General features: G+C 43.2%; 1 protein-coding gene across 4 annotated transcripts in view; it reads left to right on the forward strand.

Moving 5' to 3' along the window:
* Window positions 1-25,809, forward strand: part of LOC126314797 (putative inorganic phosphate cotransporter) — a 239,165-nt gene that overhangs the window by 130,767 nt on the left and 82,589 nt on the right. For 3 of the 4 annotated variants that reach the window (XM_049992443.1, XM_049992446.1, XM_049992444.1), the window contains 3 exons: window positions 2,922-3,166; window positions 12,907-13,042; window positions 18,534-19,122. In XM_049992443.1, the coding sequence (XP_049848400.1) occupies window positions 2,922-3,166; window positions 12,907-13,042; window positions 18,534-18,568 (416 nt within the window). In that variant the 3' untranslated portion in view covers window positions 18,569-19,122. Of the gene's footprint in view, window positions 1-2,921; window positions 3,167-12,906; window positions 13,043-18,533; window positions 19,123-25,809 lie in introns of those variants that run through there. The other variant, XM_049992445.1, reaches the window with a different exon arrangement.

Below are 25,809 nucleotides of genomic sequence, written 5' to 3' on the forward strand. Positions count from 1 at the left end.
GTCTGTTTCCAAGAAAGGAATGGGGCTTAAGAAGGAGTAGGAAAAAAATGAGACTGGACGTAAAATGCTGAGCAGTGGTTTGATAGCAAAATCTATGTATGTGTTAGGGGTTAGCACGTATTCTGGCATAATATCCACAATATCGTCTGCTATTTCCACTGTCCATAATAGAATGTAGGTAATTTACTTTCAAGCAGGCACAGTCGCCAAATGACACAGGCATGTGCAAATTTTCGGGTTGAAACAACCGTTTACTGCATACTCCAAAATCTGTTTCAATACAGCGGCGTTTGGAGCATCGGTCAAAGTGCTCAGACTGTTGCAGCCATTGTGTAACAACAAGTACTGAAGTCCGATTAACAATATGAATAACACATTCACTAATGCCGAATCGAATAACAGTATACTCATTTGCGCTCCTACAATATGTGATCAAAAGTGTCCGACACCTGGCTGAAAATGACTTACAAGTTCGTGGTGCACTCCATCGGTAATGCTGGAATTCAATATGGCGTTGGCCCACCCTTAGCCCTGATAACAGCTTCCGCCCTCACAGGCATACGTTCAGTCAGGCGCTGGAAGGTTTCTTCGGGAATGGCAGCTCATTCTTCACGGAGTGCTGCACTGAGGAGAGGTATCGATGTCGGTCGGTGAGGCCTGGCACGAAGTCGGCGTTCCAAAACATCCCAAAAGTGTTGTGTGGGATTCAGGTCAGGACTCTGTGCAGGCCAGTCAATTAAAGGGATGTTATTGTCGTGTAACCACTCCGCCACAGGCCGTGCAGGTGCTCGATCGTGTAGAAAGATTCAATCGCCATCCCCGAATTGCGAGAATTTGCCTTAAACATCAATGTAGACCTGTGCTGTGATAGTGCCCCACGAAACAACAAGAGGTGCGAGCATCCTCCATGGGAAAAACGACAACACCATAACAGCACCGCCACCGAATTTTACTGTTGGCACTACACAAGCTGGCAGATGACGTTCACCGGGCATTCGCCATACCCATACACTGTCATAGGATCGCCACATTGTGTAACGTGATTCGTCACTCCACACAACGTTTTTCCACTGTTCAATCGTGCAACATATACGCTCCTTGCACCAAGCGAGACGTCGTTTGGCATTTACCGACGTGATATGTGGCTTATGAGCAGCCGCTCGACCATGAAATCCAAGTTTTCTCATCTCCCGCCTGTCACAGTACTTGCAGTGGATCCTAAGACAGTTTGAAATTCCTCTGTAATGGTCTGGATAGATGACTGCCTATTACGCATTACGACCCTGTCGGCGGTCTCTCAGTCAACAGACGATTTCAGCCTGTCCGCTTTTGTGCTGTACGTGTCCCTTGTTACCACTTCACTATCACATCGGAAACAGTGGGCCTAGGGATGTTTAGGAGTGTGGAAATCTCGCGTACAGACGTATGACACAAGTGACACCCAATCAACAGACCACGTTCGAAGTCCGTTAGTTACACGGAGCGCCCCCCTCTGCTCTCTCACGATGTCTAATGCCTACTGAGGTCTTTGATATGGAGTACCTAGCAATAGGTGGCACGATAATGCATCTAATATGAAAAACGTATGTTCTACATCTACATCTGCATTTATACTCTGCAAACCACCCAACGGTGTGTGGCGGAGGGCACTTTACGTGCCACTGTCATTACCTCCCTTTTCTGTTCCAGTCGCGTATGGTTCCCGGGAAGAACGACTGCCGAAAAGCCCCAGTACGCGCTCTCATCTCTCTAATTTTACATTCGTGATCTTCTCGGAGGTATAAGTAGGGGGAAGCAATATTTTCGATACCTCATCCAGAAACGCACCCTTTCGAAACCTCGACAGCAAGCTACACCGCGATGCAGAACGCCTCTCTTGCAGAGTCTGCCATTTGAGTTTGCTAAACATCTCCGTAACGCTATCACGGTTACCAAATAATCCTGTGACGAAACGCGCCGCTCGTCTTTGGATCTTCTCTATCTCCTCCGCCAACCCGATCTGGTACGGATCCCAGACTGATGAGCAATACTCAAGCATAGGTCGAACGAGTGTTTTGTAAGCCACCTCCTTTGTTGATGGACTACATTTTCTAAGGACTCTCCCAATGAATCTCAACCTGGTACCCGCCTTACCAACAATTAATTTTATATGAACCACTTCAAATCGTTCCACACGCATACTCCCAGATATTTTACAGAAATAACTGCTACCAGTGTTTGTTCCGCTATCATATAATCATACAATAAAGGATCCTTTTTTCTATGTATTCACAATACATTACATTTGTCTATGTTAAGGGTCAGTTGCCATTCCCTGCACCAAGTGCCTATCCGCTGCAGATCTTCCTGCATTTCGCTACAATTTTCTAACGCTGCAACTTCTCTGTATACTGCAGCATCATCCGCGAAAAGCCGCATGGAACTTCCGACACTATCTACTAGATCATTTACATATATTGTGAAAAGTAATGGTCCCATAACACTCTCCTCTGGCAGGCCAGAGGTTACTTTAACGTCTGCAGACGTCTCTCCATTGAGAACAACATGCTGTGATCTGTTTGCTAAAAACTCTTCAATCCAGCCACACGGCTGGTCTGATATTCCGTAGGCTCTTACTTTGTTTATCAGGCAACAGTGCGGAGCTGTATCGAACGCCTTACGGAAGTCAAGGAAAATAGCATCTACCTGGGAGCCTGTATCTAATATTTTCTGGGTCTCATGTTGTTGGGGGTGTCCGGATACTCTTAATCACATACTCTACGTCAGCTACTGCCTATCACGTAACTCCCCTTACCTGAGCAACAACCACAATTGTCGGAAGCGCCATCAGTTCCAGCTGCCAACAGCTTATCTCAACGGCTGTCACGTTGTAGGGTGGACAGGCACAGAGCACGTGGCCAGTGTACGGTGTGGCGTTGCAGGACACTGGTGCCCGGCGGCGGCTCTGCTCGCGCTCAGCGTCATCAAGGTGGAGAACGCGGCGGCCTCGGTGGCGCTGCTGACCGTCGCTGTGGGCTGCAATGGCGTCACCATCATGGGCTTCCAGCTCAACCACATCGACCTGGCGCGCAACTTCTCTGGCGTCATGATGGGCATCACCACTGGCATCGCCACACTCATGTCTATCGCTGCGCCGCTGTACGTGGGAGCCGTAGTCAAGGAGAATGTGAGTACTGTAGGGAGTCAGGAAAATCCAACACCTTCCATGAAAATCCTGCCATGATAGCAAATCCGGCAGAATGTCACATGTTGTTGTTGTGGTCTTCAGTCCTGAGACTGGTTTGATGCAGCTCTCCATGGTACTCTATCCTGTGCAAGTTTCTTCATCTCCCAGTACCTACTGCAACCTACGTCCTTCTGAATCTGCTTGGTGTATTCATCTCTTGGTCTCCCTCTACGATTTTTACCCTCCACGCTGGACACCAGTACTAAATTGGTGATCCCTTGATGCCTCAGAACATGTCCTACCAACCGATACCTTCTTCTAGTCAAGTTGTGCCACAAACGTCTCTTCTCCCCAATCCTATTCAACACGTCCTCATTAGTTATGTGATCTACCCATCTAATCTTCAGCATTCTTCTGTAGCACCACATTTCGAAAGCTTCTATTCTCTTCTTGTCTAAACTATTTATCATCCATGTTTCACTTCCATACATGGCTACACCCCATACAAATACTTTCAGAAACGACTTTTGACTCTTAAATGTATACTCGATGTTAACAAATTTCTCTTCTTCAGAAACGCTTTCCTTCCCATTGCCAGTTTACATTTTATATTCTCTCTACTTTGACCATGATCAGTTATTTTGCTACCCAATTAGCGAAACTCCTTTACTACTTTAAGTGTCTCATTTCCTAATCTAACACCCTCAGCATAACACCACTTAATTCGACTACATTCCATTATCCTCGTTTTGTTTTGTTGACGCTCATCTTATATCCTCCTTTCAAGACACTATCCATTCCGTTCAGCTGCTCTTCCAAGTCCTTTGCTGTCTCTGACAGAATTACAATGTCATCTGCGAACCTCAAAGTTTTTATTTCTTCTCCATGGATTTTAGTATCTACTCCGAATTTTTCTTTGTTTCCTTCACTGCTTGCTCAATATACAGATTGAATAACATCGGGAAGAGGCTACAACCCTGTCTCACTCCCTTCCCAACCACTGCTTCCCTTTCATGCCCCTCGACTCTTATAGCTGCCATTTGGTTTCAATACAAATTGTAAATAGCATTTCGCTTCCTATATTTTTCCCCTGCCACCTTCAGAATTTGAAAGAGAGTATTCCAGTCAACATTGCCAAAAGCATTCTGTAAGTCTACAAGTGTTAGAAACGTAGGTTTGCCTTTCCATAATCTAGCTTCTAAGATAAGTCGTAGGGTCAGTATTGCCGTAATTTTTCCCGAGGGCATGCAGCTTTACTATGTCACATAGCTCCGAATAGATCCTGACATTAAATTAACCAAAGCAATATGATCAACGAGTGAGCAAATGGAATACCACAGATATACACAAGAACGCCTAAATTCATGTCATATCTTCCCACCGTGAAACAGACGCAGTTCTGAGGGGAGAAACGAGAGAAGAAGCCGAGATCAGAACTGTGTTAAGCTAGAAGGCACTACGATACGGGACGGACACCCACTTCTCCAGAAGACCAGTATAGATCTTACGATAACACTAAAAGGGCCACACCAGTCTCAAGTTTTAACGTGAGAGTATACGCGTCTCTGTTACGTTGCAAACGTTAAAAACATTACCCCACCACGGAAAGTATAACGTTTCTCATTGGATAGACAGAATTTTTGTAGGCGGAGCTTCAGGTTAACATTGAGACCCTGATTGGTCACTTGAAAACACAGCCAGATAGCTTTACTTAAACAAACTTCGGTAAACTGTAATAAGCAGAAGTTAGAAAGAGTTGCTTCCGAGAAGGCTAGGTGTATGGAGCTGCGCCGCCCGCCGCCCCCTGACGCTGCCTAATGAACGACAAGGTAATGAATACACGCGATGCCGCATAAGGGCGCATAAGGCTTCACTCAGAACTGCAGAAGTCTCATCTGTTACATCCCCTTTTTGCATAATACTAATGTCGACAGTCAATTAAAGATCATGGTATTCACATTTGCTACGAGAAGTTAAAATCTGAAATGCGATGATTTTTCTGTTATATAATTAATGAGAAGCCACATCTGCCACTGTAATTTACGACAAGTAAAATAAGTAATTAGAGATAATTGAGGGTCACTGTAGACCATTTTGATAGTTTTCTCTTTTATGAAACTTAACGTAAACCGAGATTATAGATGTGATATGGCATAGGTCATCCTTCGATCCATTATAGGACTTGGAAACCCATTCAGTGAATATTTGTTCACATTTTTGTAAACGCAGTTGGTTTTTAGCATCGTGTATTAAAATATTTCCTTTTATCAATAGTGCAATTTATAAACAATGTTTTGTGAGTAGAATAAAAATTCCAGTGGTAAACTTAACTACTTTCTCGACGTTATTTTACCAGCTAACTAAAAATAGGAAAGCCTTGAACCCCTTCCACTAAATTTAGTGAGCACTAAGATTCTTTTACAGAGATTGCAGTGGAGCTGACGCTGAAGTCATTAAGTATTTGATTACATCATCGCTAGTCTCACTGAACTCTTCTGAACTCTCCATGTCATGTGTGGTCTGGCGTCTCCTTACCAGCAACAGGTCCCAGGTTCAAACTAGTCAATTCCCTAAAAAACACGCTCAGATCGTCGTTGCGCGAAAGTGGTAGGGAGACACGACTTAGAACAAACAGCTCCCAATCACAATGTCAGAATACTGCTGGAATGTGTATTAGTAGTAGTAGTAGTGATATCAGGAATAGAAGTATTGGATAAGTTGTGGTATTACACAACAATTCTTGCTGTGGGAAAATGTAAGACAATGTGGATCAGTAGGAAGAACAAACCTGTAATGTTCTGTTACAGTATTACTAGCATACTGCTTGACACAGTCAAATCGTTTAAATATCTGGGCGTAACTCTGCAAAGCAATATGAAATGGAACGAGCATATGAGAACTCTGGTGGGGAAGGCGAATGGTCGACTTTGGTGTATTGGGAGAATTTTAGAAATTCACCTGTAAAGGGGATTGCGTATAGGACTCTGGTGGAACTGGTTCTTGGTTACTGATCGAGGAGGAGGAGATTAGTGATTAAAGTCCCTTCAACAGTGAGGTCATTAGAGACGGAGCACAGGGTCGGATTAGGGAAGGATGGAGAATGAAATCGGCCGTGCCCTTTCCAAGGAACCATCCCGACATTTGCCTGAAGTGATTTAGGGAAACCACGGAAAACTCAAATCAGGATGGCCGGACGCCGGTTTGAACCATCGTCCCCCGAATGCGAGTCCAGTGTGCTAACCACTGCGCCACCTGTACTACTCGAGTGTTTGGGATACGTACCAGGTAGGACTGAAGAAAGACATTGAAACAGTTCAGAGACGGGTTGCTACAATTGTTACAAGCAGGTTCGAACAACACGTGTTACGGAAATGCTTCGGGAGCGCAGATGGGAATCCCTGAAGGGAGGACGACGTTCTTTTCAAGAACCACTGTTGGGAAGATTAGGGAACGGGCATTGGAAGCTGTGGATGCAGTTCTAGGTGCAGATGTAAAAACAAAACAAAAAAATCATAAATTATACTGAAAGCTGTGTATCAAGGTAGTCAATCAGATACAGTATTTTGTGACTTCCGAAAGATATTTGACTCAGCAGAACACGAATGGATATAAGAAAAAGAACGATGAAACGAAATTTTTTACTCTACTGAGGTTTCCTTGGTGAAGTGGAAGACGCATATTATTTAGGATGCAGTCAACAGATGCAGATCTAATTTCAAGCACGGCCCAGTAGAGTGCGTTGGCATCCGTGTTGCTAACGTCGTACATCCGTGAGCTGGCAGATGATACCTACAGAGCATACAATGCAGTCTCTCGGGGACGGTTTCTGCGTATTTTGTGAGTTTTGTTTATTTGGGCTTTAGGACGTTGGCGAAGGAATATTTCTCTGCCTTCCGTTCGTCTTCCAAAGCTCTAGACATCATCAGAGACTATAAAAACTCATAAAGCAGTAACAGTAAGTCGAACCATATACAGGATGTTGAAAAAAAGCGTCGAATACTTTGAGAGGTGTAGTGTTCATCGAAACAAGAAAAATAAGCCTAATAAACAGGGGTCCGGAAAGGGTCGAATACTTTGAGAGTTGGTAGTGTTCATCGAAACAAGAAAAATAAGCCTAATAAACAGGGGTCCGGAAATGCATACTTTCTGAGATAAGTCCAATAGACATGGATCCGGAAATGCATACTTTCTGCGTTAAATATGTGTTTACATCAGGCGTTGAATGGGGTGTCCATTCATGACAGTGTACCCTTCTGCCATCTGTTTAATGAATGACGCACCCTCTCAAGTATACTCGGTTGTTGTTGTACCTGCTACCACGCACTGAAGACGCTAGCCTGTAGTGTCCACACATCGTTGATTGGCGTGGCGTAGAACAGTTCCTTCAAGTGTTCCCACAACCAAAAGTCTGTAGGAGATTGAGGCCTGGGAAACGAGCAGGCCAAGTTGTGAGGCCTTCGTGACCAATCCAGCGGTCCTGAAATGTTTGCGTCAGATGTTCGCGCACATTGTGACGTAAGTGGCTGTTGCGCCATCAGTCAGGAATCACAATTGTATTCCTTACTGCAGTGGCACAGCCTGCAGCAAGGTAGGCAATACATTAATGAGGAAGGCCAGATAATGCTAGTCAGTTAACCTTTGTGGTAGCGCTGATGGCACTGTTAATCTATCGCCAAATACTTCTACCCATACTTTGGCTGAGAATCGGTGTTGATCCCCTCTTTCCTGAATTGCTCGGGGATTTACATCTGCCCGTACATGGTGGATGTGGAAATATACAACATCATCTTTGTTAACCCTGCCTCATAGGTAAATAAAATCCTGGATGTGAACAATGGATCAAAATGGTTCAAATGGCTCTGAGCACTATGGGACTCAACTTCTGAGGTCAATAGTCCCCTAGACCTTAGAACTTGTTAAACCTAACTAACCTAAGGACATCACACACATTCATGCCCGAGGCAGGATTCGAACCTGCGACGTAGCGGTCGCTCGGTTCCAGACTGCAGCGCCTAGAACCGCACGGCCACTTCGGCCGGCAACAATGGATATTTGACAAACTTCTTCAACAGCCGTGGACCGAACCGCCGTGACATTAGGGCCTGAACGCGCATTATATGATATGGGAACAGCAATTATTCATGTACATTCCCAGATAAGAGAGTGAGACACCCCTTCTGCTACTGCTTATCGTCGCACACCAGTCTCAGCGTTTCTTCCACCGAACGTAGCGTATGCTCCTCCGTTTCAGGCGTGCGGACTGTCAGTCTTCCGAGGCGCAAGGGTAAGTTTGTCCTTTAGCCGCTCGAAAAGTCTGCCGAACAGCTTATCAGAAGGCACTGTGCGTTGCAGATATTTTTCAGCGTAGAGGCCACGGGCTCGCAGGCTATGTCCATTTCATAAACCATAGCAGAATATCATGTCCGCCATTTTACTTGTCGAAAAGTAGATTTCCAATGCAACCAGTTGATGGAAGAGAGAAAATGTAAATGTACTACACCATCTGTACGTACAAACAACGCAACGTCAGTAAACAAATAAGTGAATCTGCGTTTGGAAGAAGGTAGAACATCATGATACCAAGGATTGACAGTACTGTACAGTAAGGCTTACAAACACGACAGAAGCTAACGTAGGCTACAACACAACTCGAAGAACAGCCACATAACTGACTGCAGACCGCCTAATAATAGGTAAGAGTACTTTGAGTAAGACTTCATAATACCATTTGATGTAGGGCCAATGCAACGCCTTTGCTAATATCGGCAACCAAGCGTCGCTCAGCCCTTCCTATAAACACGTGCTTATCCTGGAAAGTGTTCGCTTCTAGGCCCATGTTTATTGGGCTTATTTTCTTGTTTCGATGAGTACTATGATCTTTCAAAGTATTCGACACTTTTTTGAACATCCTGTGTATACAACGAAGTCCAGGATGGAGTAACAACAATATTATCGAAAGCATAGATCGCCACTCACTATATAGAGGAGACGCTGAGTCGCAGAAAGATGCAACAAAAACACTGCTATACATTATAGCTTTCTGCCATAAGGCCTTCTTCGTTGGAAGAGAAGAAATCTATCCTTTTTATATCATTATTGTCATTCCACCATGCCTTTTGTCAGGGAGCTAATTTGTTCAGCAATCTTCAGTTACACGCCGAAGACGTTGTTATCTTTAATGATCTGCTGTGCCGTTTCGACCTTGATGAAACCTTAAAATACTGTAAAGGTTGAGAACTGGATTTAAATGTTCAAAAATGTGAAATTTTGCACATTAAAAGTCCTATGACTACAATATGAGGGAGCCACACCTGAACAATTAAATTCCTGTGTGCAACAATTTCTTTGGATGTGACCCAAAATGGTCACAAAGGCTCAGCTGTAGGTAAAATAAGTTGCAAACTCCCGTTAATTGGTAGGATACTGCGAGGGTGAAATCAGTCGACAAAGGAGACTGTTTATAAAATACTTGTGTGATCCATCTTAGAATACTGCTCGTATCTGTGTTACACATGCAACGTAGAACTAACAGAATACAGTTAAAACATACAGGGTGAAGAAAAAATGGCCGGCCGGTGTGGCCGAGCGGTCCTAGGCGCTTCAGTCTGGAACCACGCGACCACTACGATCGCAGGTTCGAATCCTGCCTTGGGCGTGGATGTGTGTGATTGCTTAGGTTAATTAGGTTTAAGTAGTTCTAAGTCCTAGGGGACTGATGGCCTCAGATGTTAAGTCCAATAGTGATCAGAGCCATTTGAACCATTTCAAGAAACAATGCCTTACTTGGCGGACGGCACGGGATTCCTTAACCCAATTGAAGACAAAGGTTTATCTGGCAAAATCCAGTCCCACCAAAAGAGTCAATAGAAGTGAAATTTAAAAAACGAGGCAGTGACAACGCTGTAACGGCGGGTAGCGTTTCCAAGAGCAGATAGCATGAACTATGCGCTCTGGCGGAGTTGTCTCATTAGCCCATGAGACGAAGCAATGTCCTGCGTATTGGATACGCAGATTCGCCGATGTTCGAGTCATGTTCGCACCACACATTTTCTTTTTCAGTTAAAGCATTAAACTGTATCCATTTCCATCACCACAAAGCGGTATCTTGTGTGTATCTTTCTGTTATTGTTACCTTTATTTTAATATTAAGACATTACATGAACTTCTTGCAGCCGTAAATGACCACTTCGTTTCATCCGTGACACAAATAAAGCCAACGGAAAATAATAGTGGATACAGTAATATCGTCTGTATCCAATGAGTTACAAAAAAACGCAGTAGGTAGACTACACTAGGTTGCACATTCTGCTAAGCACAGTAATTCCGTTCGGTGCGTTTGAAGTCGAGGATTATTTTCACAGAGCCGGTACGTACACGTCCAAGCATGGTTCACTTTAAATAAGATATTCAAAGCGACCACATCGCGTTTTCAAACAGTTCCCCACTCGCTGGATAATACTATGCTGAAGCCTACGCAACACACCTGCTTCCACCATTGCCGAAGCGGCGTGCACACGAGCTATTAGGTAGATAATTCCTAGATGGAGCGCTACAAACTTGTTCCTTTAAGAGTCCACACTAATAAAAATTGAGAAGGTCAATGGCTTTCGCACTAACTGGAAGATACGAACATTTTATGAATAACGTGATATGGACTGATGAAGCTAGGTTCACTCGTGAAGGTATTTTCAACCCCCATAACAGCCATTATTGGTCGAAACGTAACCCACATGTCACCCCTGAACGTGGCTCTCGAGCACGCTTTGGCGTAAACCTGTGTAAGAGTCGGCGACATACCACCACCCTTTCGGAACAATCTGGCCACTCAATTGCAAAGATTGAAAGAGCCAAAAAGTTCGAAATTATCGTACAGTCAGCTTAACAGCTCATGCATCCAAGATGCTGACAAGAATATGATACAGAAGAGAGGAAAATCGAACTGAGGATGTGTTAGATGATGATCAATTTGGTTTTAAGAAAGGTAAAGGCACAAGAGAGAGTATTTCGTCGTGGATAATAGGGGTATTCTATAGGGAAATACGAGTAATGTATAACATTACAAGAACCAAGAGGGAGCAGTAACAGTGGAAGGCCAAGTACGAAGTGCACTGATTAAAAAGTGTTTAAGACAGGTTTGTAAGCTTTTGCCTCTAGGCCTGCTGTTCAATCTATAATTCGAAGAAACAGAAAGGTTCAAGAGTAGAATTAAAATTCACGGTGAAAGGATATCAATGATAAGATTCGCTGATAACATCGCTATCCTCAGTGAAAGTGAAGAAGTTACAGGATCTGCTGAATGTAATGAACAGTCTAATGAGTAGAAAGTATAGATTCAGAGTAAATCGAAGAAAGACGAAATTAATGAGAAGCAGCAGAAGTGAGAAAAAAGAGACACTAAACATCAGGATTGATGATAACGATGTAGATAAAGATAAGGAATTCTATTACCTACTCAGTAACATAACACACGAAAGACGGGACAAGGAGGACATAAAAAAAATTGACTAGCACTGGCAAAAAAGGCATTCGTGGCCAAGAGAAGTCTATTAGTGTCAAACATAGGCCTTAATTTGAGGAAGAAATTTCGGAGAATGTACGTTTGGAGCACAGCTTTGGACGGTAGGGAAACAAGGACTGTGGGAAAACCAGAAAAGAAGAGACTCGAAGCATTTGAGATGTGGTGCTACAGAAGAACGTTGAAAATTAGCTGGACTGATAAGATAAGGAATGAAGAGATTCTCCTCAGAATCGCTGAGGAAAGCAATATAACGCTGTCAAGTAGAAGGGGCAGGCTGTCAGGACATCAGTTACAGAATCAAGAAATAATTTCCACAGTACTAGAGGGAGTTGTAGAGGGTAAAAACTGTAGAGGAAAACAGAGACTGGAAAACATACAGCAAGTAATTCAGGATATAAGTTGCAAGTGTTATTCCGAAATGAAGAGATTAGAACAGAAAAGGAATTCGTGGCGGACCTCATCAACCCAGTCCGAAGACTGATAACTGAAAGAAAAAAAAGAGATTCCGAATTTGTGATACCAATTCCATCTTAGTATACATGTATAGTTACGGCTCACAGGCCACTTGACCATCTTCTTCTTCTGTGCGGATGCACAAACAGTGCCCGAACTCTTACGTGAATCGGCAAGGCGCCGCGAGTAATGGGTATAATGGGAGGGGGCGCTACGAATGTAGTGCGGGACAATACGTTGAGAATGTGGGTTTCGCGGGAGGCGTGCCAGAGATGAGTCCCTGCAGTCGCACTATCGTCTGTGTCCTCGGTGGGCCGGCCGGAGTGGCCGAGCGGTTATAGGCGCTACAGTCTAGAACCTTGCGACCGCTGCGGTCGCAGGTTCGAATCCTGCCTCGGGCATCAATGTGTGTGATGTCCTTAGTTTAGTTAGGTTTAAGTAGTTCTATGTTCTAGGGGACTGATGACCTCAGATGTTAAGTCCCATAGTGTTCAGAGCCATTTGTCCTCGGTGGCTCAGATGGACGGCGGCACGGTAGCTCAGCGTGTTCTGTCAGAGAGCTGGTTGGCCTCTGTATTAAAAAAAGTGGGTGGAAGGATCAACAAAAATGAACTTCAAAGGGATGACACGTTTTCACCATTTTATAACACTTAGAATTTTTTTTCATGCGTTTCGTATAGAAGAAATATATTTTTATTTTCTCAAATGTGATGTGTATTTTCTTACTACGACTTTCTGCAGTAAATTTATGTTTATTTCCCTTACGCAGACGCTTGGAGAGTGGAGAATCGTGTTCCTCACCGCCGCTGGGTTCTTCTTCGTGGGCAATCTGATATTTATCCTCTTTGCTAGCGGAGAAGTTCAACCCTGGAACGATCCAAATTACTCTAGAAAAAAGAAAACAGGTGAGTCTCAAAGCTAAATGTGATAACATCGTTACACAGACCAAAATACTTTGGAGCGTATGTTTGTTTCCGTCCTTACGATTTCATTCGTATCTGAACCGTAACATAAGACTATGGTTGTACCAAAGAGAATATCAACTAGTTCACAGGTATAAAACTGCATTCGGAGTAATGAAGATTGAGTCGCGAAACTGTAAGGGGAATTCTTTTATTTTACGTGGGAAAGTATAAGATTTTAATGCCCAGATAAAAGTAGATGTTCATCTTTTTCTCATTAATTTGCTTCGAGATATTGTGGCCTAATTTCCTAATGTATTTTTCAATAACGCATGGTTCCAAGGGACATTGTTGAATCAGAGTGGTGCAAGATTCAGTTGTACGAATTGTTTCATGAATTAAGTGTAACGCACCGAAGTTCCATATACACGCAAACGCTTCTTGTGGAATCGTTGTAAGCATCGTGCCGGCCGCGGTGGTCTCGCGGTTCTAGGCGCAAAGTCTGGAACCGTGCGACTGCTACGGTTGCAGGTTCGAATCCTGCCTCGGGCATGGACGTGTGTGATGTCCTTAGGTTAGTTAGGTTTAAGTAGCTCTAAGTTCTAGGGGACTGATGACCACATCAGTTGAGTCCCATAGTGCTCAGAGCCATTTGAACCATTTTTTAAGCATCGTGCTCAGGCGTTGCTGTATATCCACAACGACTGCGAAATGTCGTGAAAAATAGTGCTTACACTGTCTTTGCGTGTTTTCAACTCTCCTGCTCCCATTCTTAAAAAAAAAGTCGCCGATCATCCGCAAGCATAAGTGGCACTTGTGTCATTGCAAAACGAAGCGGAAGATTGTGCAACATGGAGTTTTGCCTCACATAAGGGAAAACGCCGACTCATGAAATGTTAGTGCAAGTATAGGTTGTGAAGTAGTGAACAAAAGGTGTGTGTCCGAGTGGTTTAAACGCTTTAGAAACGGTGTCGAGGATGAGCTGCGTTCGGGTCAACACGCACAATCGTTGATAACATTGAATAAGTGCGACAGATGCTTGTGGATGATCGTCTACTGTCTTTGTGAATGAAAGCAGAGGAGTTGAAGATAAGCAAAGGCACTCTAAGCACTATTGTTCATAAATATTTGTAGACGTTGCGGATAGCCAACAGTGCGTGATCACAGTACTTGGAGCGATTCCACAGGAAGCATTTGCTGACTCTTTCCAACAGCTTGACAAGCAATGACAATAGTGTGTTGTAGCTAATAGTCAATAACTTGAAGGCTAGTAAGGGATGGCGAGGTGCGGCGACTCGAGCGACCCGGAATTTCTCGAGCCTCCAGTTCTCAAGCAATTCTCGAGAAGCTCACGAGAAACGACTGAGCGGCGTGCGCCGCTGCCCGCCAGTTGGCTGCGTCAACATACGCCGCGCCGCTGTTGTTTTATGCATTGAATGCCGCCGCTAGACAAACACGCTCGCTGCTCGCTGTACTCGTAACTACACTCCTGGAAATTGAAATAAGAACACCGTGAATTCATTGTCCCAGGAAGGGGAAACTTTATTAACACATTCCTGGGGTCAGATACATCACATGATCACACTGACAGAACCACAGGCACATAGACACAGGCAACAGAGCATGCACAATGTCGGCACTAGTACAGTGTATATCCACCTTTCGCAGCAATGCAGGCTGCTATTCTCCCATGGAGACGATCGTAGAGATGCTCGATGTAGTCCTGTGGAGCGGCTTGCCATGCCATTTCCACCTGGCGCCTCAGTTGGACCAGCGTTCGTGCTTGACGTGCAGACCGCGTGAGACGACGCTTCATCCAGTCCCAAACATGCTCAATGGGGGACAGATCCGGAGATCTTGCTGGCCAGGGTAGTTGACTTACACCTTCTAGAGCACGTTGGGTGGCACGGGATACATGCGGACGTGCATTGTCCTGTTGGAACAGCAAGTTCCCTTGCCGGTCTAGGAATGGTAGAACGATGGGTTCGATGACGGTTTAGATGTACCATGCACTATTCAGTGTCCCCTTGACGATCACCAGAGGTGTACGGCCAGTGTAGGAGATCGCTACCCACACCATGATGCCGGGTGTTGGCCCTGTTTGCCTCGGTCGTATGCAGTCCTGATTGTGGCGCTCACCTGCACGGCGCCAAACACGCATAAAACCATCATTGGCACCAAGGCAGAAGCGAGTCTCATCGCTGAAGACGACTCGTCTCCATTCGTCCCTCCATTCAAGCCTGTCGCCACTGGAGGCGGGTTGCACGATGTTGGAGCGTGAGCGGAAGACGGCCTAACGGTGTGCGGGACCGTAGCCCAGCTTCATGGAGACGGTTGCGAATGGTCCTCGCCGATGCCCCATGAGCAACAGTGTCCCTAATTTGCTGGGAAGTGGCGGTGCGGTACCCTACGGCACTGTGTAGGATCCTACGGTCTTGGCGTGCATCCGTGCGTCGCTGCGGTCCGGTCCCTGGTCGACGGGCACGTGCACCTTCCGCCGACCACTGGCGACAACATCGATGTATTGTGGAGACCTCACGCCCCACGTGTTGAGCAATTCGGCGGTACGTCCACCCGGCCTCCCGGATGCCCACTATACGCCCTCGCTCAAAGTACGTCAACTGCACATACGGTTCACGTCCACGCTGTCGCGGAATGCTACCAGTGTTAAAGACTGCGATGGAGCTCCGTATGCCACGGCAAACTGGCTGACACTGACGGCGGCGGTGCAGAAATGCTGCGCAGCTAGCGCCATTTGACGGCCAACACCGCGGTTCCTGGTGTGTCCGCTGTGCCGTGCGTGTGATCATTGCTTGTAGAGCCCTCTCGCAGTGTCCGGAGCAAGTATGGTGGGTCTGACACACCGGTGTCAATGTGTTCTTTTTTCCATTTCCAGGAATGTAGTATGTCTCAGGTTTCATTCGAGGAAAGTTGTTATTCATATCAATATGGACACTCGAAAACAAACATCATGGTTCTGGCAATACTTTACGGAGGATGGAGATAACGTTACTTGCAACATTTGTCGTAAAAATCTCCGTAATGTATCACAAAATACAACGGGCATGATCAGACATCTTAAACTGCACAATTTATCGAGTAATAAAACAGCGACGTCCGTGGATACAGAGGCTCATTCTTCCATTAGTGCGAGGCAGACAAAATATCCAGGTACGTGTGGTACAAAAGGTGAATTCCGTGCAAAAGTTCGGTTAGAGTCCGAAGTAGTCCGCCACGCTTAAAAAACATTGATTTTTTAATCGTACTCCGATGATCTACAACATACGCCAAAATCAAACCTATACTATCCTAGCGTTTGCACGATACGATATGTAATTGTATTGGACTAGTTGTCGAGCATAACATATCCCCTCGCAGGAGCACTGATCTAAATCTTACGTTTCTCTTCATAGAGGGAAGTAAACGGCAACAGCAGCTAGATGAAGCACTAGTGGCCATGATAACAGACGATTTTCAACAGCTCTCAATCGTCGAGGACACTGGTTTTCGACGTTTTGTTTCACTGTTGGACCCACAATACTCGATACCAATTCGAAAAAAGTTGCGCCTCATGATTGAGGGCGATTAACATAAACAGAAAGAGGCCGTGAACTTGGCCGTGGAAGACTCTGCTTGTGTTTCTTTAAGGACAGATATCTGGACCTCACTCAATAGTGAGGCATATATTGCTGTAACTGGTAATTTCGTTAACACTAATTGGTGCCTGAAAGCTTTAGCTCTCAAAACATTCTGTTTCCCGGAAAAGCATACAGCGCTAAATATTAGTGAGGCGTTAGATAACGCAATTTCAAACTGGAACATTGAAAACGAAGTTGTAAGCATCACAACTGACAACGCCAGTAAGATGACGGCAGCTGTACAACTTATTCACAGTGGTAACATAGATACGCAACATGTGCCTTGTTTAGCACACACCACCAATTTAGTTCTGAAAAGTTCTTTGAACAGCAACAGTGAGCTCTGCATAATGCGGGAAAAGGCCAGAAAAATTGTTAGCTATTTTAAAACAAGTTGCAATGCTAATGAAAAACTCCATGAGATCCAGGATCTAATGAGAAAACCTGTTCATAAATTGGTTCAGGAAACCGAAACCCGATGGAACAGTACGTTTTATATGCTACAACGTCTAGTGAAGCAAAAGGAATGCATTGCAGCCTGTTTATCAACTTTGTATTCAGGTGTACAGAACCTCACATCTGACGAGAGGCGAATTTTGAGCGAATGTTTATGTGTACTAGAGCCACTTGAAGTGGTAACAAGTGGAATCTCAACTGAAAACTATACCTCTCTTTCGAAAGCTATTCCAATAATGAGACAGCTAATCATAACCGTATGCAATGGGAAGTGGGCTACCACGACAGCGCAACAGCTACAGCAACATCTGCACAACTCACTAATTTTGTAAGAATAAAGCTTCCGTTTTATGCTAATTCTGTGCTTTGTTTTGAACAACAATTCTACGATTTTTGTCTTATGAGACATATACTAATACTTCAATACACATTAATAACGGTAGTACAGTTGATGTCAATCATAGAATTTCAAAGTTTTTCGAGCACTGCGGCTCAGTGCTTCGTGTACTGAAGGTTTGCGCAATTTCTCAGAGAGCGCAGCACTGTCAACTTCTCGAGCGTACCCGAGAAATTCTCGAGAAATTGCCTTCGTGTCGCGCGCTTCTCGAGCGCGATCATATACCATCCCTAGGTAAAAGTATTTTGTGTGTAACTCTTGTTTCTTTATTTTCTGAGCCTATTCACCGAATTTTTCAGGCGCACCTTGAATGAAAATGTGACTGAGGCGACTGGAGATGCGCTTGATGCTTTAGACATAAGCTTTCCTTTGTGCCTTGATCTTCAGCTGTTTCTTGTGGGATGCATGGTTGCCAATGTTATTTACGGTTTCTCAGGAACGTGGGTTTCTGAAGGCAAATCATAGGTTCACGTCTTCAGAATTATTGCAGCTAATATCACAGATCAGATGCAGTAATAGAGCAAGACCTGGCGTACCGTTATGTCCACATTTGCATCTGTCTAGTTGTATTTTGTCGGTTTTATGCAGATGGAGAGGACACAGTTCGTTTCTCGGTATGAGATGGATCATATCCTTACTTGGGTCCATGTACCGTGATTTCTATTTCTCGTGCATGCCTGCGAACAATTGAAAGGCCCCACGACCAGAGTCCTTACTGCTCCGCCAGTGGCTGCTTCTCCAGAACTTCAGTTCAACTTAATTTCTGACAGAACCACACCGTTTGTAATGCGCCGGCCGGTGTGGCCGTGCGGTTCTAGGCGCTTCAGTCTGGAACTGCGTGACCGCTACGGTCGCAGGTTCGAATCCTGCCTCGGGCATGGCAGTTCTAAGTTCTAGGGGACTGATAACCCCAGAAGTTAAGTCCTATAGTGCTCAGAGCCATTTGAACCATTTTTGTAATGCATTCATAGACAATTGAGGGAGAAAATCTTACTTTTTGCAGACTATGGTGCGACTTCTGTGAAGGAGGCTGCGTGAACCAACTCAAGAGACTGCAGGAAGTTCAGTGAACAAGTCGTCACAGAAAGCGAACCACCGGTCTCAAGCACAAATGCTCTACGAAGACGAAGAAGCCGCGACATAGTGTGTGGCTACTTTACAAGAGACAGACTGTTGTTCTGAAGCGTTTGGTTCGTCACACTGACCATCATATGTTAATGTACTCGGATTTCTACACAGACTGTTGCAATCGAATCGCAGTACGATAGAGCTCTTAGCGTTTACATGACAGCCAAAGTATGGCTGTGATTCTTTCAACTCAGTGTAGTTTAAGCCTGAATCGCTACAAAGCATTCACGCAAAACGTTTCAAGACTATATGGACTGAACAATGTGACTGTCTTAACCAGCGCATTACTTGTGTTAACTGCATCCTGTTCGCTCGCAGATGCGAGCTGGTCAACGTGTGTTTTTTTTTCTGAAAAAATATTAAGACAAAAGTATTTTTCGAGATACCAAGATGTTTCTTCATTTGTGGTTGATTTAAGGAAAATGCTCCTGCGGCAGTATTAATAAATATAACTTCGACGTGAATAGCTTATCTCACTTTGTGACGTCCTTTACAGATATTGTTATAAACTATAAAAAGACCATTCCCTTTTCCTCCTTGCCTGTTACACAATCACTTCGCTTATATCACACAATCAGCGGTTTTCGGCATTGCGCCATTTTCAAGTGGTACTCCTACCCCTCGGAAACGGCACAGCGTCGATATTACGTGATCGCGTGATATGAATTGCAGTGGCTATTGTGACATTACAGCCGTTATCACTGCGATTTTTAACATGTAAAAGTTTTTTTTATGTATTCGCGTCAGTATGTGCGAACTTTTAACATATATCAATGAATGTTTTAACCAGATATCTTTGCCGCGCTCCTGAAAAGCGCAGAATATCACGATAGCTATAAACTGTTATACGCTGCTATCGATCAGTAAAAACAACGACGCACGTATGTTTCAAAATAGCAATTGCTAATTTTTACTTCTGCAGGGAGCCGCGCCGCTCTCTAGCTGTGCTCCATACTGATATATTCATTTTATTGTAACTTTAAGAGTTTAAGTGATTAAAAATATATGTAGCCACAAACAAGCGAGAATGTGTATCATGAAAATTCGCTCCACCGCCTCAATGGGTGGCCATGTTAACGTAAGTTTCCGTTTCATAATATAACACTTGAAGCCTTGAAGTTTATTTAATTTCAAAGAAAATCTCTCAACCTTATTTTCATTAATTATACTTGTGATAATCTTTTCTGTTTAAAAGATTTATGCAGCTTATGATCCAGCGTGTGTTCTGTCGGAACAGGAGGCTGTCGTGACGACATCGTTATAGTATTTATTCCAAGTTCTTTCAGTTCCGTTTATATGTTCGTTCAAATCCAATTAGTTGGTCCCTTAGGTTTCCTTCATGTAACTTCTGTCTGATTTCTCCGCGCAATCTTCCTCCGAAAAAATTTCTGTTCATTTTTTAGTAATTTTCGATATCGCGAATGAGAAAAGACAGCCACCTCCTGCTCCGAACGGAACACCACGACTTTTCTAACGTCGGAGAGTACCGTACGAATTTTCCGCTAAAAGGTAATAGAATTTCTTAAAGCTGGATCAGTTACACATGTTGCTGCTGTTCTCCGACAAACCTGGTGTGATTAATAGTAATTTATTCTGTCACGACAAAAAGAACCAATTTTACTTTTACCAAAGCAACAAAGCTTTCAATAAAATTACTAAAAAAAATCTTACCAGACTATATAACAACCAATGGAATTGTCTTTTAATACACTTGTGGCTGTGACACCCGATATGAAAAAGTTTATTTCTTTAAACTGATGGCCAAAAGTGACGGAAAGGGTTGCCCCACATGAAGATGTTCTGTCCATGTCGTCCGAATGTTGCATTCATATGCTGGGTATGGCGCGAGTGTAAACACGATATCAGTGCAATATGAAGTATGTAAAGGCTATGGCACCACCTTGCGAGTTAGCAAATTTGAACGTGGGATGAAAATCGATGCATGAGTCATGTCATTAGGAGACTACACAAGAATTCGAGGTCAACAGAATCTAGGACGGACCTGCAGTATCGCAGAGGCCATGTGTCCACCCACTAGTAAACTGCCACACAGCGCGACCGCAGAGCCGTAAGGGGCAACAGTAGTGTAGCACTGAGAGATCCAGCTCAAAAAAGTCAAGGTCACTTTCGGTGTCAGACGGCAGCAGAGGCAATTTTTCTTGCTAAATTGAAGGTCACTTCCCTGGCATTCCTTTCCCATCCTTACAGGGCCCTCGTAACCAACTGCACACATCATTGTTCTAAGTCAGTTGCGTTACATAAAAACATCAGTGTCATCATTTGCTGTTACTCGCTGCCAATAGCTACAGGGGTCCACTGATCTCAGCCAATTTCCTCTCAATCAATTAGAATCAAGTCTCCCTTCACCTCCCCTCCTCTTTCCTTCCCTTTTTATCAAACAAGTGTAACTGCCTCACGCCTCTTCTGCGTCACCTCTTGTCGGAATCGCCGTAGCTGGTTCCGATAAAATTCTTCATTCAATTCTACCTCTCGCGGGACAGTAATAGAAATATGTAGAGTGGGCGCAAAGGACTTTTAAAATGATTGAGGTTTGGATGTGACGTTGAACTGAATTGAAATTATTTTTTAGTTTATGCTTCTAATAACTGGCTGATTAATAAAGATTAATATGAGTAAACTTTTTGTTCACGTTAGTTACTGTAATATGAGCCAGTCTAGAAACACATTGCATTTAATTTGAAAACTGATATATTTTTGTATTTTGCCTCGGCAATTTCTTTTTACTAGCATGAGTTCTTTGTTATAATTTTGCTACTGCCCACAAACGCGAGAGAATTGTTCTTACCGCCGTTGACAAATAATTGAAGTCCGAGTCGTGGCTCTGGATCTCGGAAACTGAAAATAAAAATCTTAAAAACTGTGTTTTCTTCCTTTGCGTCAGGCGGCTGTGGAAAAAGTATTTTTTATATTATGAACGGGCGATCTCTTCGCTTCCGCTAACTTCGTGAATTAAAATTACCGCGTGTTGGGATCTGTTGCTGCAGCGGCGGCTGCGACTGTTGCGCTGAATATTACTTAGAATACCGATTTTAAAAAGAAAGCGGACATGACACAGGGCTCACATTCTACAAATAAAAGTGAAAAATAACTGTAAACTATTATATTATTAAATTAATATCACAAATGAGCTTACATTCATCAGAAATTAATAAATGTGTCCGACTTCTACCGCATCAGACAAAAGAGAGAAAAAGGATAGTAGAAGAACAATTGAACAGCGTTCTTCTTCACATTAAACTTACATTGATTACCTTGTATATAATTAGCAATCTTTGCACTCGAAAATTGAAATTAACATTTTGTATAATAATAACACAAATGAGAAATTTTTTTCGCCTGTGAGGCCAGTATCGCACTCAGTATAATATTTCGCATCGAGATAAAAGCTCTCGTCCATATTAATGCTTTTTAATATCTGCGTTCGAGTTATTTTTCAATATTTTCACTGGAGACGGCACATACCTTCGTTTCTAGTTTCACGAGCAATCTAAGACAACTCGTTGGGACCTGTGTCCTAATAACTTGTTTCTCAAAAGTGTTAGCATTTCTGTCTTTCTTAGAAGCATAATCATGCCATATTCAATGTCTAATGTGGCCTTATTTTCCCTCATGAAATTCTGTGGCAAACTCATGCACAATGATTAAGTTGCGCTTTAGTTCATGTTCTTGAAATGTAAATTATATTGTAGCCTGCCTATTTACTTCCGTATATTTGCACACAACTCCCCCTTTATGCGTGTCTTTTTTAAAGACAGCATCGGGCACTGAGACTCCTCACATCTTTCAGAGGCGATACCGGAAATATTTCACTGCAAATCTCAAAAATTCCCTTCAGTTCTACCTTTCCCACTCTTGTCTTTACCGCTGGGTGTAGCTCCCGAACGCATAAAGCTTCCTTTTCTTCCAACAGGGTCTCCGACATATCTTCGTACTTGAATAAGTTTACACTGTTTATCACTTCCTATTTCACCCTATACTTGCTTGATATTTTTGCAGATTCAGCTCTTTGATCACAGTTTACTTCTTTCCCATCTATACTGCTATGACATAGCTTTACCACAACCTCATGCCCAGCCTGCGTTTCCGAATTTCGATCATGATATTCAAAATTTTCCTGACGATGTCCTGGATATGATTCTACATCTACGCCTTGCCTATCGTCTGGAATCGACTCCCAGTCTTCGTCGTCCTTTTCTCCCTTATTTTCCTCCTCCTCTAAACTACGGGTGAACATATAAATGCTTATTCTCTGATACCCATCATTATTTACAACGTTCCTCTTCTTATTTAAGGATTCCTCCGTTACTTCTACTTGTACAGAGTTGACACCTGTCCTGTATAGTAATTCCGTCAATATATCAAGGAATTCTTTCACTGGTATGTTTTTAAATAAACAGCTAACATAAAAAGTTACTAGTTTTGCCTGTATAGTAGATTAGATGGGTAGATCACATAACTAATGAGGAGGTATTGAATAGAATTGGGGAGAAGAGGAACTTGTGGCACAACGTGACTAGAAGAAGGGATCAGTTGGAAGGACATATTCTGAGACATCGAGGGATCACCAATTTAGTATTGGAGGGCAGCGTGGAGGGTAAATATCGTAGAGGGAGACTAAGAGATGAACACACTAAGCAGATTCAGAAGGATGTAGGTTGCAGTAGGTACTGGGAGATGACGGAGAGCTTGCACAGGATAGAGTAGCATGGAGAGCTGCATAAAACCAGTCTCACGACTGAAGACCACAACAACAACAACAATATAGGGAGGTCTTTATTTTTTTTAACGAGGTCCGGTCCATTGAATTAACAATTCCAATGTTAGGTTTAAACTTTTCTTGTTTTTAATAGAGAATTGTAATTATTTGGTAATTTTGTGGTTTGAAGCAGAGTATGCTGGCACAAGACGTCGTAAAGTTTGGCCTTCCTTGTGAAGTTTAGAAATCCATACGGTTCAGGAGCTGCTGGGTTCATATTGACAAATACTTTGCTTCAGAATCAGGTATTATGCTTTTGAAGGTCATGGTTAAATTTTTAATTTCTTCGTTGAAGGTTTTGGTGGGATCTTTGTTGAGGGTATGTTAGGAACTGTGTGTGAGGAGTTGCTTCATTTTCTCAACATAATTACTTTTGTCCATGAGATTCAAATTTCTTCTTTTTTCTGATTTTCTGAGAATGTTGTTATTTTGGGTAATTTTCTCCTTTAGGCTCTTCAGTAGGTTCAGCTCCATATATTGTCACGTAGGACTGTCTAACTCAAGGCATTGTTGTCTAACATGACTTACTATGTGTTTCGTGGCAAGGTCATTGTTTACTCTGTATTCTGTATCAACTTCTAAAACATCTAACTGCTTTTCGGAATGTTTTTGGGGAGATACATACTTGAAACCTTTTGCTAGCAATTCCATTTCTTTCACGCGAAGAATAGTTTCTGATAAATTTACTACTCGTTCCGAGAAGTTTTGTTTAGGTTTTGTTGTTATGGCTGCGCTACGATCGCGTTGGTTGTTTATTTAGTGCTTTTGGACTATGTTAAGGGCTTGGTCACGTATTTTGTTACCAAAAACCTCAAATTCACGCGGGTCCAGAATATGTATGATTTGCATGTATATGATTTGCATGTGTGTCACTTTGAGATGTGTAGACACGTTGTTCCTGATCCTGAACCACTTTTTAATTTCTTCCTTTATCGATGTAGAAACCGATATCTTCATTGATTTTTTCGCTGCAAATCACATACGTCTTGACTTGATGCACACGTATTTCGCTATACTATTTAGTTTTTCTCACTGTCTTTTGAAGCAGACGTGTTGTGTTGTCTTCTCGTTTTAATTGAGTAACCTGCTGTGGACGGATAAATGTGTTGTCTCGGTACTATTAATCTTATGTATGGATTCTTCTGTTAGTTATTGGTACAGCAATTCCATATTTAAGATTGAATAACATGTACACTGGTTTTGTTCTAAAATAGTGCTTATTGTCTATTTCGAACTAGTTCTCGACTTGGGCGATCTTCAGGAAACAACCGACTAGCGTCTGGAAGGGACACTGGTTCATAGGTAATCAAACATCTTAGGCGAAGATACTGTCACTTGCATGGAGTGTTGTGTATCAAACTTGTTTCTTGGTGCTGAAATTACGCTTTACACAATGGACAATGTTAAGCACAATAAATAATTAAACTACACAATATTATGGGTTAAATTGACCTTTTCTCCTCTTCGTTACTGCCGTCGCTTGTATTATGTAACTGTGTCATAAGTTTTGCCTCTCCTTTGCTGGTCCCTCTCTGACATATTTAAAGAATCTGCAACATCGTCATTGTATGATACCAATTGTTCTAAATGTGTACTAATGACATCTACATCTACATCTACATCTACATCTACATCTACATCCGTACTCCACAAGCCACCTGACGGTGTGTGGCGGAGGGTACCCTGAGTACCTCTATCGGTTCTCCCTTCTATTCCAGTCTCGTATTGTACGTGGAAAGAAGGATTGTCGGTATGCTTCTGTGTGGGCTCTAATCTCTCTGATTTTATCCTCATGGTCTCTTCGCGAGATATACGTAGGAGGGAGCAATATACTGCTTGACTCTTCGGTGAAGGTATGTTCTCGAAACTTTAACAAAATCCCGTAACGAGCTCTCCTGCAGAGTCTTCCACTGGAGTTTATCTATCATCTCCGTAACGCTTTCGCAATTACTAAATGATCCTGTAACGAAGCGCGCTGCTCTCCGTTGGATCTTCTCTATCTCTTCTATCAACCCTACCTGGTGCGGATCCCACACTGCTGAGCAGTATTCAAGCATTGGGCGAACAAGCGTACTGTAACCTACTTCCTTTGTTGTCGGATTGCATTTCCTTAGGATTCTTCCAATGAATCTCAGTCTGGCATCTGCTTTACCAACGATCAACTTTATATGATCATTCCATTTTAAATCACTCCTAATGCGTACTCCCAGATAATTTGTGGAATTAACTGCTTCCAGTTGCTGACCTGCTATTTTGTAGCTAAATGATAAGGGACCTATCTTTCTATGTATTCGCATCACATTACACTTCGCTACATTGAGATTCAATTGCCATTCCGTGCACCATGCGTCAATTCGCTGCAGATCCTCCTGCA

This window comes from Schistocerca gregaria, chromosome 1 (assembly GCF_023897955.1).
Source record: "Schistocerca gregaria isolate iqSchGreg1 chromosome 1, iqSchGreg1.2, whole genome shotgun sequence".
Classification (NCBI taxonomy): Eukaryota; Metazoa; Arthropoda; class Insecta; order Orthoptera; family Acrididae; genus Schistocerca; species Schistocerca gregaria.